This window comes from Leptonychotes weddellii, chromosome 13, assembly GCF_054177405.1.
Source record: "Leptonychotes weddellii isolate Sample4059 chromosome 13, ASM5417740v2, whole genome shotgun sequence".
Classification (NCBI taxonomy): domain Eukaryota; kingdom Metazoa; phylum Chordata; class Mammalia; order Carnivora; family Phocidae; genus Leptonychotes; species Leptonychotes weddellii.
This window is the reverse complement of record NC_138381.1, coordinates 47517630-47539271: the sequence shown is the minus strand read 5'-3', so window position 1 is coordinate 47539271 and position 21642 is coordinate 47517630. Positions and strand designations below refer to the sequence as shown.

At 36.1% G+C, this 21642-nt stretch overlaps 1 protein-coding gene across 3 annotated transcripts in view; it reads right to left on the bottom strand.

The window, feature by feature from the left end:
- NDC80 (NDC80 kinetochore complex component) overlaps positions 1-21642 on the bottom strand; it is a 49982-nt gene that overhangs the window by 3064 nt on the left and 25276 nt on the right. For all 3 annotated transcript variants that reach the window (XM_031033287.2, XM_006727779.3, XM_081801549.1), the window contains exons 12-16: positions 19689-19841; positions 16584-16673; positions 6545-6637; positions 5219-5349; positions 3273-3375 (exon numbers count right to left, since the gene is read on the bottom strand). In XM_031033287.2, coding sequence (XP_030889147.1) covers positions 3273-3375; positions 5219-5349; positions 6545-6637; positions 16584-16673; positions 19689-19841 — 570 coding nt within the window. The remainder of the gene's footprint in view (positions 1-3272; positions 3376-5218; positions 5350-6544; positions 6638-16583; positions 16674-19688; positions 19842-21642) is intronic.

The window sequence follows — 21642 nt, the reverse complement described above, 5'->3', positions numbered from 1 at the left end:
TCTGCCTCCATCTTCACACAGACTCTTATAAGGATACCGGTCCCTAAATTGAGGACCTACCCTAATCTAGTATGACCTCATCTTAGCTAATGACATCCACAAAGACCTTATTTTCAAATAAGGTCACATGATGAGATTCTGGATACACATGAATTTTGAGAGGATACTATTCAACCTAGTACATTACTCCCGCACACAGTGTAAACATTTAATTAAATACCTAGAACGGAATTGCACCATTTTATTAGGGATTGCCAAATTGTTTCCTAAAATTGTTAACATCAATTTACAACCCCTGCAGTATAAATGAAAACTTGCATTTCTCCACGTTCTTGCTAGCATTTTGTATTCTCAAACTTTAATTTTTTTTTGCCAATTTCCTGAGGGTGGGAAGTGGTAGATCTTTTCCTGTTTATTGGCCACCTTAGCTTTCTGTGAAATTCCCATTCAAGTCTTTTGCCCACCTTCTGTACTTATTTTCCAGAGGTCATTATATATCTGGATGCTATTAGTTGTTTTAAAAAATATCATTTACTGTTTTGTGGCTTGTCTTTCCACTCTTTTTTTTTTAAAGATTTCATTTATTTATTTTGAGAGAGAAAGTGATGGGGGGGAGGGGCAGAGGGAGAGGGAGAAACAGACTCCCCGATAAGCAGGGAGCTGGATGCGGGGCTGATCCCAGGACCCTGGGATCATAACCTGAGCCGAAGGTAGAAGCTTAACCAACTGAACCACCCAGGTGCCCCTCTAGTCTTTCTTTGTCTTTTGATGTAGATCTTAATTTTAACAAAGCTGAATTTATAAATAATTTCTTTTGTGGTTTTAACTCATGTCTAATTTAAGAACTCCTTTACAACTCCTGAGGTGTAAAGACTGTGTCTATAATTTTTCTAAAAGTTAAAAATTTAGTCTCACATTGGGATGCCTGGGTGGCTCGGTCAGTTAAATGTCTGACTCTTGATTTCAGCTCAGGTCATGACCTCAGGGTTGTGGGATCGAACCCCACATCGGACTCTGTACTGGGAGTGGAGCCTGCTTAAGATTCTCTTTCCCTATTCCCCTGCCCCTCTCCCCAGCTCTCATTCTCTCTCTAAAAAAAATAAATTTAGCCTCACATTAACTTCTTAATCCATCTTGAAGTGATTTTTGTCTAGGTAGGAATCCCAACTCCATTAATTGAACAATTCATTTTACCCCACTAGTCTGCAATACAACCTCTCTTATAAATTAGTTTCCTGTCTATGCTCATCCATCTTTTTCTGGACTCTGAATCAGAGCTTGGTTTATATGCATCAGTACTACAATGGGTTCATTATTGTAGCTTTATAATAACTTATTAACATCTAAACAGACAAAAAAGATTTTGTGCCCTTCAAGGAGGTAGGAGTCTGGAACAGGAGTCAGCAACCTTTTCCTGTAAAGGGCCAAATAACAAATATTTTAGGTTTTGTAAGCCAAATGGCCTTTGTTGCAACTGCTCAACCCTGCCAGTGTAGTGGGAATGCAACCATAAAGAGTATGGAAGTGAATGAAGTATCTGTGTTCCAATAAAACTTTATTTACAAAAGCAGCCCGTGGGCACAATTTGGTCTGTGGGCTGTAGTTTGCTGTCTCCGAGGCTAGGACCTGCATGGGGCTCCAATCAGGAACTGCTCAAAGAAAAGTTTTAGCTCAGAGTAAGAATATCCCATCTAAAGATACCACTAGATCCACAGTCCTCTGTTTTCTCTAGTCTAATTTTATCACTTGTAAAATTTCCCCACATTAGGTTTTAAAGATGATTGGTTGACTTTAGGGGCTCCTTTCATAGTTCACTGGCTAATTGTGAATTTTACATAGTGCAAAGTAAGTGCTCTGTAAATGCAGTCTGATCTTGAACAACAATGAACTAAATAGCAAATAAAAGTAATTATCATTAGGGTTTCAAATCTAACTTCATGTTAACTGATTAAAACTTTAACAGTTGTGGTTACCTTTCACATAAATCCCTCGTGATAAATCACTACTGGATTAACACTGAGGTCAAACTAATTGTTACAGATAATAGATAGAGATGCAAAGGATGTTGGCAATGATTTAGTACAACCCTCTCATTATACAGATGAAGAAAGTGAAGACCAAAAGAAGCAAAATGATACATATAAACAGACTTTCTCAATTTGAGCCAACCATCATAGACTGTGAATGAATTTTCCTCTTATGCATTTATTATACATCATCCCTGAGAGAACAAGAAAGTAATTACTCATATAATTATCTGGTCTGTCGTTCAAATTAACAATACTGATTGAAAAAGAATCTATGAAAGGGTATAGAGCCACTAAGTGGGGAGAATCCAGGTTTTCTGATGTAGGATCCAGCATATTTTCTTAGTTCTTTTCACCAAGCAGTGAAGAACACTGGCAAACAAGAAAATGCAGTTCAATGTCTTTCAGGAGAAAGAGCGGGGGGGAAGTAGGATATCACATGCTCTGTTTTCAATAAATGGAAGCCTAACAAATGGTTTTTTTCTCTTAAACCATTCACAATTGGAAATATAATATTATCACCTAATAGACTACCCAGGAATTTTATTTTATTTTTTTAAGATTTTATTTATTTATTTGTAAGAGAGAGACACAGCGAAAGAGGGATCACAAGCAGGGGGAGAGGGAGAGGGAGAAGCGGGCTTCCCGCAGAGCAGGGAGCCCGATGCGGGGCTCGATCCCAGGACCATGACCTGATCATGACCTGAGCCAAAGGCAAGACGCTTTAACGACTGAGCCACCCAGGCACCACTATCCAGGAATTTTAAAGTTTAGCAGTTCATCCTCGCTTCTAGGCTCTGTACAGCAGGTTGGAGGAATAGTATTATTGTTGAACTTTTAAGCTATGCTTCATGTTTCATTTAAGTACTTTATTCTATATTTTATCAGTACTTTACATGAAATAAACGTAAAGGAAAAATATTTGTCATAACACATGCTCTTTCATCTTAATCTTAATGAAATCTTAAGTGTGCTGATATGTTTTCAGTATATAGAATGTGGCCTGGCACATCATTATATACTACTGATGTAATAAATACCATTATATGTTGTTTATGTGAACAGATTGCTTTATGAAATGCAGATGCTCCTTTCACACCACTAAAAAGGACTCTTTTGATAACTTTTTACTAGAACATATTTTCCACAGAAATAAAATTTATCATTTAATTTCTGTAGAAACAAAACAGAAATGTAGTTTTAAAAAGCTTTATTAGAATGTAGGAAAGACCTTCATATACTTACCTCCACAGACCCTACATGTGTGGCAACCATCTCTAAAAGACGCTGCAAGTTATTTCCCACTTTTCGTCGTTCTTCAGTTGTGGTTTGCACAATTAGTTGGTATCTGTAGAATAAAAACTCTTGTTTGAGTTATCTATGAAAAAACCTAATGCATCAGTTCTAGTTAGCTCACTTCTCCTTTTCATATTCAATAAAACCAGACTGTGCTTGGTATTTGTGCTGTTTGCTTCTCAACCATTAAAACAGAAAAAAAATTTCAAAGATCTTTTGCAAGCAACAGAACAAAACAGCACCAAAACCTTGTGCTTTAACATATAAAACTTGGGAGCAAATGGTCTTGATTGAGTCTCCAAAAGGACTGTAAACTTAAATGCTTTCACGGAGAAGGCATTCAAAACATTTGAATAGGGGAGTGGGAGTCTCACTTTTAGGCATGCAAATTCAAATTAAAAACAGACTGCAGCCAAAAAAAAAAAATGCTTCAGCTGAGTTTTTTATCCCTAAACTACAAATAAGCAAATGAAGAGGTGTGATTTTTCTTAAGGATTGTACTTCTAACCTCAAAGTCAGATTTTTTTAGTTGAGGGCCACTTAATTAAGACTTCTAAAAAAAGAGCCTATGGATTAACTATTCAGTATATTGACTTTATATAGGTTTCATGAGAGAATTATATACACAAATGCAGAATACTCTTTAAAAAAGGGATGTCACCATTTAGTTACCGTTAATACACAATGTGGCTAAAACTCTTCCAATGTAAGTTTTAAAATAATAAGGGAAAGCAAGAGGGAAAACTTGACAATGAAGAACTAAGAAATGTAACATATACAGTTAGTTCTGCTGTTTGTTTGGAAATACGTATTTGTTCCAGTTGGGTTGATATATTACATAGCAATTTGATCATAATGCAAAAATTTGTATCTGTTTATGCCATCTCTTTCCTTTTTTTAAAAGTTTATTTATTTATTTTAGTAATTCTACACCCAATGTGGGGCTTGAACTCACAATCCTGAGATCAAGAGTTGCATGCTATTAAAAAAAAAAAAAAGTTGCATGTTTTTCCAACTGAGTCAACAGGTGTCCTTATGCCATTTCCTTCTTGAGAAACACTAGGTGAATGCAGAAAACTGCATGCAGCTGAATCCAGATGCAAAGGAATACACAAAACATATAAAAACACACCTCAAACATGTACCAGCTCCCTCAGTTCATTGCATTATGTGATGAGTCACATGCATCCACATCTGGTATTAAAACTTTCAAATGATTTCAGATAATCCTTCTACCTCATCTCAATAATTTACAAGCTGCAACCCCTTGAATGCCCCTTTCCCCAGGCAAACTTCAGGTCTCTTTAAGATAAAGTGTCATATTTATCATAGCAATTATGTATTTCTCAACCATTTAACATGTGTACAATTGTGCTAACATTTTAGTTAGGTTCCCATCTTTTGCTTATGTGTGTCACTGACAGAGATTTTAAGTGTTGTACCCAATCCCAATTTTACTATAAGTCCTGATTTTTTACTGCATGATTTTGCAGTGTGGTGATTATTATGAGGGCACATACAGTGTTACAGTAGAATGACCATACAATTTATAGTATATAGTTTACTATACACATAATTTCTAGAAAGTATAAATAATCTTAAAAGTAGTAACAAAGTATTTCAGTTGATTGAAAATTTTATGCTGTTTTCAGGGTTTAAAAGCTGCTTATTAATTAGATGTAAAAATGAATGATTTCTTAGGGGCCAAGAGCTCTAATAGTAGCAGAATATGTTTAGGGACAGTATTTCAAGTTACAAGCTCTTTTTATTACCTCTTCTTCCCCAAATTGCTCTATAATATAAATTAAAGCTAATAAACATAGATCTAGTTTTACAGAAATGTTAAATAATTAATCTGAAAGTAAACATTATAAATCTTGGTTACATGAACTTACTCTCTCTGAATAGCGTCTAATTCATTCATAGCTTCACTGAGGCCCTCGTTAACAGCACTCTCCAGCAGATGTTTGTGTTTCTCCAAGGACTCCAGCTCACTGGCACATTTTTTGTCCTCTTCTTCAGCTTCCTATCAAGATAAGGGCATGGTTATGGTTTTTGAAGTTTATGTTCCATATATTCCATATACTACACTACTCCATATACTAAATACACTCTACATACCATATATATGTAACATATTACAAAAAAATCAGGTTGCATCATCATTTGTATTCTCAGAATGTATACTGTTTTACATGTAAGAGATTTTAAAATGCTCCTTTGGGAATTTTATACTGTAAACCTAAATATGACCTTCTCAATAGGCCTATATAGAAATCAGATACTGATTTAAATATTTCCTATGATCATCAAGAGGCCTTTTTATATGCAAAAATGTGGGTAACTTTCACTCTACCTTTATTTCACATATGTATTCATTATGCACAGGCAAAGGAGCCCAAAGTCATCAACTCCTAAGTTTTTTAAGATGAAATATGAAAGCCTTTCACTGAAGTGCTTTAAAAAGGAAAAATGCAAGTACTGTCATGGACAACATATGAAAGAACAAAAATGATTACCAATTGCCTCATATTTCATATGTAGATCGCATTACTGTCGTGTGTTTTCTAAAATTTTCTCACTGCTTAACAAAATGTATAGGCCCTAAATACACTACAAGGCCAAGAGAAAGTTTTCAATTCCTAATACTTTGTTGGTGTAACTAAGTAAAAAATATTGGTATGACTAAAATTTTCACCTAAGTTATATAAGTGGTAATGAACAGTCATCTGAGTGCTTCCCTAAGTAAAATGCTGGCCAGAGGTGGATGGATTAGAGGTGGTGGGAAATGAATCCTATTATTTTACCTACATTCCCAATTTCATATAAATGATCTTTGGAATTTGGCCAAGATAGTTGTCAGTTTGCAATGACTCTTTACAGGCAATCATATAACGAAGCCTTATTTGAGGTTTATGCTTTAGGAGTGCTTAACACTAAATTTCTATAAAAGGTAGAAGAGACTACATTTAAAACATGTTTTGGTCTTACAAGGATACAGAATCTCATATTCAAGTCTAAAATATTAATGGAACAGTAAACGTGTTCTAGTGTGAAACAGCCCAATTCCAGGAAAAAAATCCTGGAAAAAAAACTCCTTATAATAAACTTCAGAAGATTAGATTAAACTTAAACACAAGTTATAGGATATAGCTTAAAGATTTAGTTAGATGTCAGAACAGGTCAAGGTTCACCTATACAAACTGTGGCAAAGTTCTTACCTTAACTTTTTGTTGGTAAAGATCATCCAGCTTTTGAACTTCTTCTTTCAGAGTTCTTACACCTCTCCTGCTTTCTGTTATCATTGTATTTAACTTGGAGAATAAAACTTTGGTTGAGAAATCATAACCATACATCAAAAACATTTTAGTTATAAAACTTTCGTATTATTGACTGACCATGTTATTTCTAGTCCTTTTGGATTCTCACCTATCATTTGTTCCCAGAATTTATTATTCCCCTGAGAGGAGTTAAATAAAAACAAACACACAAAAAACCTATTATTTTTTAAATGTACAATACTTAAATGCAGAGTGGCATTCGATAGCAATCAAAAATCTGGCTTAATTCTCAGTAAAAGAAGGATACAAGTAACTTATCCACTAGTTGCTGTGGGAGTATTTTTAAGCTCTCATATATATTACATAAATATTACATGTGTTATATACACTCTTAACATTTTTATGTTAATACATATAAGTTGTTTTTGCCCTCTAGTTTTGAAGTCTAGCTTTACTTAGATTTGATCTATTTTATTAGTTATCTAGCTTTCCATTTGTGTGTTTACTTTCTAGGATGTTAAAGAGGTTTTCATATTGATTTTATTGGATGTTTGCTAACTGGTTATTAGTCAATGCATTCTTCCAAAGAGTAATAAACACGTTTAATCTTATTAAAGTCTGAGCTTTAAGATCTGTTGAAACCAAAACTAAAGAAAAAAAGTGCTTCCAAAGTTCATTTCCTGCCAACAAGTGCTAATACAGCTAATACCAGTTGATACCAGTAATTAATATGGAATGTTTTCCAGCTAGACCAAGAAGATATTTGCTGTAGGAAATAGAAAATAGCAAAAGGTATATATAAGCTGGATCTTTCTTTAAAAGGATGATTCAACACATATATGAATTTGCAAAACAATTACATATACATATTTTTGGGAAAAATTCAGTAAAGCAATTGTTATTTGGTATACGATAGGATGGTAAAATGACTATATATTTATTAGATAAACTTGCATATACTTCTCATTCAATTATCAAAAGTCTCTTTGTAAGGGATATTCCTTTCCTATTTTACAAATGAGAAGAGTTGGCTAGAATGAATGCTATTCACTTAGGATCATGCAGCAAGCATATGCCCAGAACTCCAACCTAGATGTTCTAACTCCAAGGACTTTTTCTACACCACCTGACTTTCAAGTTATTTAAAGACTAGAGGGGCGCCTGGGTGGTTCAGTTGGTTAAGCATCTGACTCTTGATTTCAGCTCAGGTCATGATCCCAGGGTCGTGGGATTGAGCCCTGTGTTGGGCATGGAGCCTGCTTAAGATTCTCTTTCTCCTCTCCCTCTAGAGTTAACGGAAGCTATTCTTTAGCAGGAAACATTTTTCTCTACCCTTAAGGTTCTTTTGGCAGGTCTAAGAATTAAAGTGACATGAGACTGATTAACAGGAGAAAGTCAAATATAATTTTGTATGTATGGGGAATCCACAAAGACATGAGATTCTAAAGACAAGCAAAATGAAGTATATTTGTCATCCTGAACTAAACATAAGAGGATAGGGGTCTGGGATTTCAAGAAAAGGAAAGCAATTCATAGGAAGATGGAAGAGTAAATGTTTGGTAAACAAATGTTTGCTGGGCCACACAGACACAAATGGGACATAGAGAGGAATTTTAAGAAAGAGACTGCTAAAGTTCCTCCCTGTCTACCGTCCTTAGTTTATATTATACTGTAGTTAGCTATGGTGATAGCTCCCTTCTGGGAGGAGGTCCTTTAAATTCTTTTAGGCAGTTAGGAGTTAGGTGGAGATCAGTATTTCTTCCTGAGTCTTTTGGGTTTTGAATATTTTCAGTTCTAAATAAGCTGCATGCCAGTGCTCGCTTCGGCAGCACATATACTAAATAAGCTGCATGCCAGAGTGGCACATCTTGGGGTGATTCGCCCTTGACCCCTACACTATAAACTTCCAGTCTAAAGATATGTTACTTCTGAAGTAAGTGCTAAGTTAAACAAGTTGTTTCATTAAATTTACTTGCAGTAAGACCACTGGATACCCAAATAATCAGAACTTCCACTAGGAAGTCACATTTGGTCAAAATCATGTTTACTTAATCTCTGAGCAGCTTCTAACTTTCATGTGAGCTTTACTAAAGTTTCACCAATTAAACATTCCCCCCTCCCCGACCCCATTACAAAAATATACATTTCCATTGTGATAAATATGGGAAAAAGTAAGGAAAATAACAATTACTAATAATTCTATAATCCCAAAGAACTGCTATTAATATTTGGTATACTTCCTCCAGTATTTCTTTCATTCATTCAATAAACAACTGTCCAGCAGCTTATAAGCAAAGAAGATATCATTAGTTACTGTAGTTAATTTTTTTTCTTCTGTCATTGAGAAGACAGAAGACACTAGATTGAATTTCCATCACTTCCTGCCTCCCATCAACCAAAATATTTGTATGAGACTTTTTCCTTCTTCCTTCCAATCAGTTTCAGGATGCAGGATACCCATTTTCCTCATGAGGAGAAACAACCACTTCAGCTCTTCTCTAGACCCCAAGCCTTAGTATTTCTTCATGAACCACATTCAAATCCATCACTCCCTTTCCCTCCTAATTTTTAAAACTTTACCCTCTTTCCCTTGAACTCTCTCTCATCTTTAAACCCAAACAAGCCCCTCCCCCACCCCTCCAAAAATGAAAATCTTTCCCATACACCACTTTCTAACTACTGTTCCATCTTTTCTCCTTAGACTCAAACTTTTGTGATGGTCTAATTTGTAGCATTCCCTGGAAAGTAGACTATTCATACTATAGTATCTTCTACTACCATTCAAACTTTAATCCATAGCAATACGCTTTCTGGCTCCTCTGCTTCATGAAGTCGCTTTTGTAATGGTCACCATTAACATCTTAATTGTTAAAGTCAATGAACATCTTTCAGACTTAATCTTATTTGATATCTGAGTAACATATATAGTTGATCACTCCCTTCTGAAATCCCCTTCCTTGGTTTCTACGACCATGGAAGCTCCTAGTTTTTTCTTTAAGTCTTGGGAGGTCCTTCTAATTCTTCCTTATAGGTTTCTCTTTCTCTGCTTGTACTTTGGTTGTGGATGTTCTCCCAGGATTCTGATCTTGGCTGTATTCTCATCTGCTCACTTGGGAGAGCTTGCTCTTTCATTTTCACACCTGGGAAATCTCCTGGCTTTAATTAACTGCATGCTAAGAAATACCTATTTATATCTATGTACACACTCCAACTGCCTACAGGACATTCTCCACTCTGATATTCTAGAGATCTGAATCTCAGCATTATCCCAGCCTGAAATTCTTTCTTCTACACCCTTCTCTTGTATTCTTTATCAAGGCTCTAGAACATTACCACCAAAAGATTCTCTCCTTGACCAAACTACTCAGCTCTGCTGAACTGTCTTCTCAAAGAGGCTGACTTTTTGGCTTCTGTGTTTGTCTTTGTATTGTCCAGTTTTAGTAAGAATAATGCTTAAGACAGTTTAATCAGAATCCCTAACCTCAATATCTACTCAAGTCCCTCCTCCTCAAACATCCTCCAGCTGTTATCTGGTCACCTTGGCCTGCTTTCAGCAAGAACGCTATTAGGTTGGTTTAGATAGTATTCTCCTTTACCCCTAGAATTTCTTCTCAATCATACTTTATCTACTGATCTGTACCCTACTCTCCTTGGTTACAAATTCCCCTTTTTTGTTGTTGTATTTGGAGTTGAGCCTAATCTCTCTCACCTACTAGAAAACCTCTTTGTAATAGTTCCCCTTGAATGAAGTCTACCTTACTTCCTTTAACAAGTGTCATGAATAATGTTTCTTTTTCTTTAACATCATATACCAAAGCTAGACACCGGAACATTCTTAATTTCTCTCTTCCTTAACCTTCACATCCAAATGGACCACTAAATTACATTGTTTCAATCTTTAAATCTCTTTTTTCCATCCTCACTGCAATAGCGTTGGTTTGAGTTTTTACCATTTATCACTTAGGATACTGTTAGACTTCCAAACTGTGTGCCTCTAGTTTCATGTACTTCTAAATTAGCCTTCAAAATGCCAACATTATGGGCTAACTAAAATACAAGGGTGTTATGCCCTGACTTAAAAATCTTCAGGGGCACCTGGGTGGCTCATTCAGTTAAGTGCCTGACTTCTGATTTAGGCTCAGGTCATGGGATCGAGCCCCGCGGGCCCCACATCCAAATGGACCACTAAATTACATTGTTTCAATCTTTAAATCTCTCTTTTCCATCCTTACTGCAATAGCCTTGGTTTGAGTTTTTACCATTTATCGTTCAGGATACTGTTAGGCTTCTTAACTGTGTGCCTCTAGTCTCTTTCCCTTTCTGTAGCCATTTGGAGCGCTCTTTTATTTGCTAAATGGGATGCTACCTGATTCATGAATTGTTGAACAAAGCCAGTTAGATCTTCGAATTTACTCACTTCTTTACAAAACTAGAAATGCAGCTCTAGAAGCATTTCAAAGTTCATCTATTTCTTTTTACCAGTCCCCAAACCTCCCTTATTTATTTTAAAAGCCCTGTAACTTATCAGGAAAAAAATGAAAAAAGAAAACATTATTCAAAACTTAGTTTAAGCCATCCAAGTGGGTAGCCTTAACTTAATCCATCTACCAGAAAAGCAACTTAGATACAAATTCTTTTTTTTTTTTTTAAAGATTTTATTTATTTATTTGACAGAGAGAGACACAGCGAGAGAGGGAACACAAGCAGGGGGAGTGGGAGAGGGAGAAGCAGGCTCCCCGCAGAGCAGGGAGCCCGATGCGGGACTCGATCCCAGGACCCTGGGATCATGACCTGAGCTGAAGGCAATCGCTTAACCAACTGAGCCACCCAGGCGCCCGATACAAATTCTTTTTAACTAGTAAAACAAAAGCAATAAGGTCTCTGTTTACATCTCTCTATGTTTATGTGTGTCTATTATATGTGCGTTAAAGGTGTGTGGTATTTTTCTCCCTCTGGATGGTATTACTGTAAATTAGTGTGTAAAAAAGCTCTATTTAATTGACTTTAAATAAGTGCTTAAATAAATTCAGTATTCATAAAAAGTTAAAAATACAATGGAAACTAACCCAAATGCTTTCTGAATTCACATCACCTAAGAAAATATTCAATATTAAAGTTAGCTTAAGTTTGTTTGATTTAATTAAAATAAGCTTTTCTTTCAAGTTATCAACATTGAATAACATGAATACATACAAGTCTTATTCCACCTGGGTTTATCGATCAAATGAGTTTATGTTATCTCTTACAAAATTTGTCAGCAAGAAAATTTAGCTTGGGATGATGGCTGACTTTGTCTAATGTCTAATGAAGTTTTGGTGGGTAATCTTAATATAGTGAAGAACAAGTAAATTAAATGGATGTAAAAAGATAAAAAGTTTTTAGGTGATTTTTTAAATAGTTTCCCCAAATCTTTTTGGTAACCTGGAAACTTTGTTTTGCTAGGTTAAGTTAAATGATCAGTTAAATTAAATTCATTCACTATTCAGATCATTTCCAAATAAGATAAAATACTAACACATTAATTACTGAATATTGGTTTATCCATTTTTTAGTTCCTTTTACATAGGAACGAAAGATATGTGGATTTACTAATAAACATGTGTTATGCTGACAAATTTTCTGTGAGAAAGCACATTTTTAGAAATCACAAAAAAGTATTTATTAGTCTGCTAATCCACAGAATGGTAATGTAAAAGACAGTTTATAATTTCTTACTTCTTAGATTTCACTAGAAATTAAAAGTTTCTAAGGGTTAAAAATTCTAATATGTGTAATTAAAACTGCTAGAAATAATAAGGGAGGGCGCCTGGGTGGCTCAGATGGTTAAGCGTCTGCCTTCGGCTCAGGTCATGATCTCAGCGTCCTGGGATCGAGTTCCACATCGGGCTCCCTGCTCCTTGGGAGCCGGCTTCTCCCTCTGCCTTTCTCTCTCGCTCTGTCTCTCATGAATAAAAAAAATAAATTAATTAATTAAAAAAAATAAAAAAAAAATAAGGGAAAGACATTCTATGTGTGGTCAGGGTTGTAAGATTGGAATGAATTTAGGAGTTTTTTTTTTTTTTTTAAAGATTTTACTTATTTATTTGAGAGAGGAGAGAGAACTCAAGTGCACGTGGGGGGGTGGCGGGGGGTAGGGGGTGTAGGGAGGGTAGGGAGAGGGAAAAGCAGACTCCCTGTTGAGCAGGCAGCCAGGATGCAGGGCTTGATCTGTATACCATGCTTACAAGTCTCCAGTAAAGCAATTTTATTTTTATTTATTTATTTTTTAGATTTATTATTTGACAGAGGGAGAGAGACAGCGAGAGAGGGAACACAAGCAGAGGGAGTGGAAGAGGGAGAAGCAGGCTTCCCGCTGAGCAGAAAGCCCGATGTGGGGCTGGATCCCAGGACCCTGGAATCATGACCTGAGTCGACGGCAGACACTTAACTACTGAGCCACCCAGGAGCCCCCTAATAAGACCCTTTATTTCAGAATAATTTTTTTTTTTTTTTAGTTTATGACTTCCTTGTCCTGCCTTAAAAATTGTTTTCCTTTAGAGCTCTTGTCTAATTGCTAAATGGGATGCTGCCCAATTTCTGACTTGCTAAATAAAGCCAATTAGATCTTTAAATTTACTCAGTTGAAATTTTATTTAACATTTAGTCATTTTAATTCATTAATTTATGTTTAACCATTACTATTTCAAATAGCTGTTTTACCTTATGCTATCTTAATTTGATTAAATTGTCAAATTTTATTTTTTTTTATTTTTTAAATTTTTTAAAAGATTTTATTTATTTATTTGACAGAGAGAGACACAGCAAGAGAGGGAACACAAGCAGTGGAAGTGGGAGAGGGAGAAGCAGGCTTCTCACGGAGCAGGGAGCCTGATGCGGGGCTCAATCCCAGGACCCTGTGATCATGACCTGAGCTGAAGGCAGATGCTTAAACGACTGAGCCCCCCAGGTGCCCCAAACTGTCAAATTTTAAAAACTGCTTTAGTCTTTAGTCTCTGAAGCATATGAAACATTACTGATCTTTCCTTCTTTTCCCCCTAGTTTTAAGACATAACTAATATATACCATTGTATAGGTTTAAGGTGTACAAAATTATGATTTAATATATGTATATAATGTGAAATAATTGCTACAATAAATTTAGTTAGAATCAGGGCTTTTTCAAAAGTCTTCCCTACTTTGGCTTTCATAGCATTTCTCCTCCTGTGATTGTTCTCCGACTATTTTGTCCTTTTTTTTTTTAGATCTTATTTCTTTATTTGAGAGAATGAGTGAGAGAGAGAGTGTATGAGAGGGGGGAGGGTCAGAAGGAGAAGCAGACTCCCTCCTGAGCAGGGAGCCCGATGTGGGACTCGATCCTGGGTCTCCAGGATCATGACCTGAGCCAAAGGCAGTCGCTTAACCAACTGAGCCACCTAGGCGCTCCTTGTCCACTTCTAAGAGTTTTTCCCAGAACCTCCTTCCTTTGCCTATCTCTTGAGTGGTGCTGTTTCTCAAGATTTAATCCTCTGCCACTTTCCTCTACATAGTCTAAAAAATATCACCCACATTTGGGCTCAAGTACCACCTATATGGTAAAGACTCTGAAATCTGTATTTTCAGATACAGTCTCTCCCCATGTTCTGAATCTATTGCTTTGGCTTCCTTTTGGATGGCTATGTTCTGCAGACAGCAAGCTCAACATCTCTAGTACTGGGCTGGTTAGCTGCACTCACTTTTTTCTCCCCAAGGTTGCCCACACTGGAAAAATGGAAGTTACTGTTGGTACTTCTTTCCTTCCCAGCTTTCACCATCTGCCAAAAAATGCTGGAGTCTACCTCAACATTTCCTAAACCTGTCCCCTTCCTTCTATTTCTACTGTAATACTTTGGTTTAACTTCTTAACAATTTCAGTTGCTTCCCCACAAGTCACTTTTTCTGTGCCCAAAAGGGTTTTGAAAAATGCGAATCTGATTAGCATAACTGCAGGTCAGTCTTTTTCTCCAAATGGGAGCTTATATTTCATTCAAACTTGTTATATTTATCTTCGGAATATTAACATTGGGCCTAGCCTATACTATAGTAGGCATTTTTAAAAAAAGATTTTTTTTTTAAAGATTTTATTTATTTATTTGACAGAGAGAGACACAGTGAGGGAGGGAACACAAGCAGGGGGAGTGGGAGAGGGAGAAGCAGGCTCCCGGCTGAGCAGGGAGCCCGATGCGGGGCTCGATCCCAGGACCCTGAGATCATGACCTGCGCCGAAGGCAGACGCTTAGACTGAGCCACTGAAGCGCCCCTAAAAAAAGATTTGTTTATTTTAGACAGAGAGAAAGAGAGAGTATGAGCATGTCAGGGGGGCAGAGGGAGAGAATCTCAAGCAGACTCCCCACCAAGCATGGAGTCCTGATCCCAGGACCCTGAGATCATGACCTGAGCTGAAATTAAGAGTCAGATGATTAACTGAGCCACCCAGGTACCCCACCTATAGTAGGCATTTTATAACTCCTCCGGGCCTCCCCGCCAAGTTTTCCTGCCTATAGCCTTTAAAAAGTTTCAAGTCAGTTTGAAAGTCTACAGGTTCAGTGCCCACTCCAACAAAAGAGAGAAACCAAACTGAAGGAAGTTAAGTGAAGACTTCATCTTAAATGACCTCACACCTGCAGAGTACCTGTTAAAGCAGTCATAATTCCTTATCTTCTTTCCACTGTGTAATGTTACAGAAACCCCAAATTATAATAACAATAGTATCATGAAACTGCCCACTTATCTAATGTTAACTATTTGCTATTTTTTTTGAGGAGTGGGAATTCTTTCTAATACAAAGTAAGTTTTGATAGAATTTGTTAACATGAAAAAAATGTGGGTTACTTGCATAATTTGTGAAATGCATAGGTTTTTTTTTTTTTTTTAAAGATTTTATTTATTTATTTGAGAGAGAGAGAATGAGAGACAGAGAGCATGAGAGGGAGGAGGGTCAGAGGGAGAAGCAGACTCCCTGCCAAACAGGGAGCCCGATGCGGGACTTGATCCCGGGACTCCAGGATCATGACCTGAGCCGAAGGCAGTCGCTTAACCAACTGAGCCACCCAGTCGCCCCAAATGCATAGGTTTTATTTCCAGATGAGAAAAACAAATTTCTATTCTGAGTAAAGATAGGATTTTGTATCTTGGAATCTTGAAATGGCATAATACTTCTTGAAGAGCTGAATTAACTAGGGTTTTCCTTCAACTGTTTGTTGTCATATAAACAATACCTTTTGTGTGCAGTTGAGAAGTAGCTTAACTTTTTCTTAATCAACTTTAACAATATTTAAAGGTTACTGAATCAATAATAGAATCAGTATCTCTCTCAGGGATATTGGTCATTTTATGTTTCAAGTATCTTAGAAGCAGGAACTTTCTGAAACCTACTTTTGGAAGTAGACTTTTATAGGCATTTGAGTTCCCCTGAATTTCATGGTGCAGAATGAAAAGGGTGGTTAATAAAAATCTCTTAATTTATCATGGCTACTTAGCCTCAAGCCCCAAATGATACATATCTACTTTTAAGATAGCCATCTCAAATTCCTTATAGTATAAAGAGATATTAAGGGGCTCCTGGCTGACTCAGTCAGAAGAGCATGCAACTCTTGATCTCAGGGTCTTGAGTTTGAGCCCCATGTTGGGTATAGAGATTTACTTAATATAAAACTTAAAAAAAAAAAAAGGTATATTAAGTTATCTCAAGTTGAAGGAGGCAATTCTCCATTTAAAATCAAGGATAATTTACTCAGTAATTTATTTCATCATCAATGATATGTGTAGCCTAAGATGTTTAAGTTATTTAAAAAATTACTTCAAATGTTTCTAAGTCAAGGGTATACCCAATTCTCATTTTCCATAATATCTTATTAAAAATTCATTCCTTAAAAGCTACACATTCATTCCATAGAAACTACAAACCACACTTAAGTGTTAAAAAAATCTTATTTTTGCTTTTAAAAACTGTTTTGTTACTTACCTGTTCTAAAGTATCCTCTAACCCCATTTTTTTATTTAGAGCTTTATTAATTTCTTCTTCAGTTTGGTTCAAGAGTTCCTTGAGTGGTACCTATAAAATATATAGGAATATGGGTTACATACTATATACCTAGTACAAAATTTCTCATGAGGCATCTACGCATTGTGATAGAAGGAGCCACTTTTAGAGGAAAAAAAGTGAAGCCATGATGTTTTTAAACTAAATTAATACATTATAAATAAGGCAAAAAAGTAATTTTTTTTTTTAAAGATTTATTACAGAGAGAGACAGTGTTCATGCAGGGGCAGGGGCAAAGGGAGAGGGAGAGAATCTCAAGCAGACTCCCTGCTGAGCGAGGAGCCTGACGCAGGGCTTGATCTTTCATGGGGCTTGATCTTTCGACTCTGAGATCATGACCTAAGCAGAAACCAAGATGATGCTCAACTGACTGAGCCACCCAGGAGTGCCAATAAAACTAATTTTCAATGTAATTTCTATAACTATAGAATGCAACTTGCTTTTGGTTTTGAATACTTGCAAAATTTTAGATTTGCTTATGGATTCTGGAGATTCACTGCTATTATTTAAACATTTTTTATAAGTACACTTAATGCAGTATCTTTCTTGAAAACAATTTATATTTTTCTCTTAATCCTTTTCAACTATTTAATCTTACAATTATCTGCTTGTATTTCTTCTTTCTGCTATTCATTGGAATTCTGTTTTAATAGCACAAGATTTGAAACATAGCATATGTCCACCAGCCAGGACCGGTTGAATAAGCTACACAATGAAGACTCTGAGACTGCAAAAAGAACCAGGAAGATCTCGACATACTACTGCAGAGAGATCGCCAGGGTGGGTTGTTCTGGGAATAAAAGCAAGGTGGGTGTCCAGAACATGCAAATGTTTACCAGTTCATTTAAGAATGATCAAAGTCAGGAACAGCCAGACGGAAAAGATGCATAGGGCAAGGTACTTGGAAGGGGTGCAGAGCTTCCATACCCTCTGGGTGTGCCCTGCATCCCCATGTGTTCACCAACCTTGAAGCTCTTATTGCTTGTATTTCTCATGTTTATCCTCTATTCTACTAATTTTCTTTCAACACAGTACACTTCATTGTTTCCCATCATTTTTTTATTGAGGTCAAACTCACACTTCAAAATGATTAAATTGAAATAATTAAGTTAAAATGAATTTAACATAAAACTACCTCTTTATTTATTTTTTAAAGATTTTATTTATTTATTTGAGAGAGAGAATGAGATAGAGAGAGAGAGCATGAGAGGAGGGAGGGTCAGAGGGAGAAGCAGACTCCCCGCTGAGCAGGGAGCCCGATGCAGGACTCGATCCCGGGACTCCAGGATCACGACCTGAGCCGAAGGCAGTCGCCCAACCAACTGAGCCACCCAGGTGCCCAAAACTACCTCTTTTAAAGCGTACAGGTCAGTGGCATTTAGTACATTCAGTGTTGTATAAACACCACCTCTCATTCCAAGTCATCTTCATCACCAAAAGAAAACCCTGTGTGTTACTATGTTTTTAGTAGGTCTTTTGAAGTTATTGCTGAGTTTTAATTTTGGCTGCTCCTTTTTGAAAGATGCAATGCCTCTTTAAGAACTTTTCTCCAAATACTACTTGTAACAGTTGGGGTTGTTCCTTCTGGATGCTATTTCTATTTTTATTGTTCTATTAGTATGTAAAACTATTTTCAGAGATCACAATAAAGCCTTTCCCTCTTTTCTTAGAATGTGAATTCTTTTTGTATTGGGTAATTCTTTCTACACTGATTTGATGCAGGTAATTATTTTCTTTCTTTTTTTTTTTTAAAGATTTTATTTATTTTACAGAGAGAGACACAGCGAGAGAGGGAACACAAGCAGGGGGAGTGGGAGAGGGAGAAGCAGGCTTCCCGCGGAGCGGAAGCCCAATGCGGGGCTTGATCCCAGGACCTTGGGATCATGACCTGAGCTGAAGGCAGTCGCTTAACGACTGAGCCACCCAGGCGCCCCGGTAATTATTTTCTTGCATCAGTGTCAAACTACTCAAAATAGTGGGTGCGTAAACTATCTGGCTGCCAGCCTGTCTACCTGCCTACCTAGCTACTGCTTAAGAAACAATTCAGTAAAAGACTGTATGTTTACTGGGTGGGTTTTTCTGTTGAAAATGAGTCCAGCTTTATTTAATCAAGTCTGTTCACCAATAAATTGTGATCTCTGGAAAAGTAGGAATTGTATCTTTCTGGGTATTTCATCTCCAGCACCTAGCTGGTATGGAGCATAGTATGTACTTAATCAATAATTTATTGAATGAATGAATGATTCTCAAGGGAAAAATGCATAGCTTTAGACTTTGACATTCTTTATTCAAAAACTATGTATTTTGAAAAGTGTCATTTTTGAGGGGGCCACTAAAATACTAAAATCTGTGAATAATTGAGAAGTTGCAATAGAACAATTTAAAAATTTTCTCCAAATTACATCATTGGCCACATTTAAAAATTAGGTGCAGATTTTTCATTATTGACTGCTGGTGTTACTTAATGCCCTATTATATTTCATGCCTTCACACATGCCTTCAGTGTGTGTCCTTGTGCCTGAAGCTTTTTCCCCAAAGACCATCCCAATAAATACCTCAACTATCAAGATTTCATTCCAGGTTCACCATCTCTGTGGACACTTTTCTTTCCCCTCAATTCTGGCAAGAATTGATCTCAATACCATACCTTGTAAACACCTCTAATAAAGCACATATATAGCAATTATTTATTTATGTCTTCTCTAAGTAGCAACTTAAGAGCAAGGGTCAGGTAATTTTTCTCTTTATAATCCTGGTGTCTATATTAAATATAATCAAAGTTTCTTTTGGTTAGCTAAGTAAATAAAGTAGGTAGAGAGAAAGAAAAGGCTTTATAATTCAAAGAGGACGGTACAATAGCGACTTTTAAGTACCAAAACGAAGGAAGATTAAAAGTTTCAGAGTTTTATTTCTATGTTCAGTCCTCAGTTATAAACATGCTGAAGTTTAAACTCTTACTTATAAATAAATGAACAAGACATTAGTCATATCATTTAAAAATCTTTTGAAGTACTCATGATTACTTACATAAACTTGAGCTCTGTATTTGACAAGGCAGTTGGCTCCAGCTTCAGGATTAAACTTAATTTCAAAGTCATAACCTTTGGAATTTTCAGCACCCTTAGGGATAAGTTTTAATTTTCTGGCCAACTTGTGATACTCTGATAACTGTGTTTCAATCTGTAAAAAGAGAACACAAAAAGAAACATTAAAGTAAACCAAACAGCCCCATTCCATATGGTTTTCAATTGACATTTCTGCAATTACACATAAAAATTATAGTATTTTTTGTAGTTTAGTAATTTGGTTTATTTTAGTAGTAAGGGTGGCAGTTTCAAAATAAAATATAAAGGTATATATAAAATAAAAGAATGAAAGGTTTTATTCACACTAAATCTGTGGGATAATTTAAAAACTGTAATTAATTAGTAAGCAATATACCACTGTTCTTTCATTTACCGGACAAATAGTTTGGAACGAGAATCAATATTTAGGTATTAACTAAAATTTACTTTTTAAGGTGTCAGAAAAATTATGAAACCAAACAAAACTCAGTATTGTCAATGTACAAAATATTTCATTTATCCAAAATAAGTGAAATATAATAATTTAAGTCACAAATGTTATTTTAACAAAAATATTTTAATAACAATTCCATATTTCCTGGTCTCCTTCCCTGTCTTCAGGGTTCTGTTCAAATTACATTATCAGAAAGGCTTTTGCTATAATATAGCCCTCTGAATTTCTCAATCCTCTTTATTTTTATTCATAACACTTACTACTATCTGATATTACTTATTTAATTTACTTTCATTGTAAGCTCCATGAAAACAGTCCCCTCAGGACTCAGAACAGTACTTGGCACTTAGTAGTACTTAATATTTGATCAAATAAATGAATTTGCAGAGTCTAGACAATTTATTTTCATACTGCTTCCTCCATTTAATACACACATAGTTTCTCACCGTTGTTACCTATCCACAAAACTGAACACTTTGAGTGAAAGAATGCAATGGGGGAAGAGCACCCATTGAAACTTGCTTAATCTGTAATTTCCAAAAATTTATCAGCTCTCAAAAGCAATGCTACTTAATATATTACACTTAAGATTTTTTTAAAGATTTTATTTATTTGCGAGAGAGAGAATGAGAGACAGAGAGCATGAGAGGGAGGAGGGTCAGAGGGAGAAGCAGACTCCCTGCTGAGCAGGGAGCCCGATGTGGGACTCGATGCCGGGACTCCAGGATCATGACCTGAGCCGAAGGCAGTCGCTTAACCAACTGAGCCACCCAGGCGCACTACACTTAAGATTTTTTAAAGTTATTTATTTATTCATTTAAGTAATCTCTACACCAAGAGTGGGGCTCAAACTCATGACCCCAAGATCAAGAGTCGCAGGATCTTCAGACTGAGCCAGCCAGGTGCCCCTAATTTAAGAATTCTTATTAATGAATCAGGAAATAATTTCAACTACTCTAATTTGTAATATAGTAGCTCTTCAGGGATTACTAAAATGTGTAGCTCTGTTTGTTCTTTTACTAAATGGTTTTATACGTAGTTGTTTCTGTTCTTCACTAGGATTTTATTTAAATGAAAAGAGTTTTCACAAGCCCATGCACTTTACCAGTCTAATTGCAGGGAGAGCAAATGTGTGGCACATTTATTCTTCCCACAAGCAATTCAGAGAGTGAAAACTGATCACACATTTTCCTGATCAGCAGATGCTGGCTCTCTATTTCAACATAGAGATCCAGAAGGCTACTATCAGCCAGAGGTGGCATGTGGAATAAAAATTAATTCAGAAAAAAAGATGATGGATCAAATGTTGATGTTAAATTTTTGCATTCTGCTATCATTCTTTAATCTCTTTCATCTAGTACCCTAAGGTTTTCTTCTCACTGTGTATGGCTTACTCTGCCCTAATCAGATCACTGCTTACCTATTTCCCATATAATTTTCTTCTTTCAGCCTGATCCTCCAA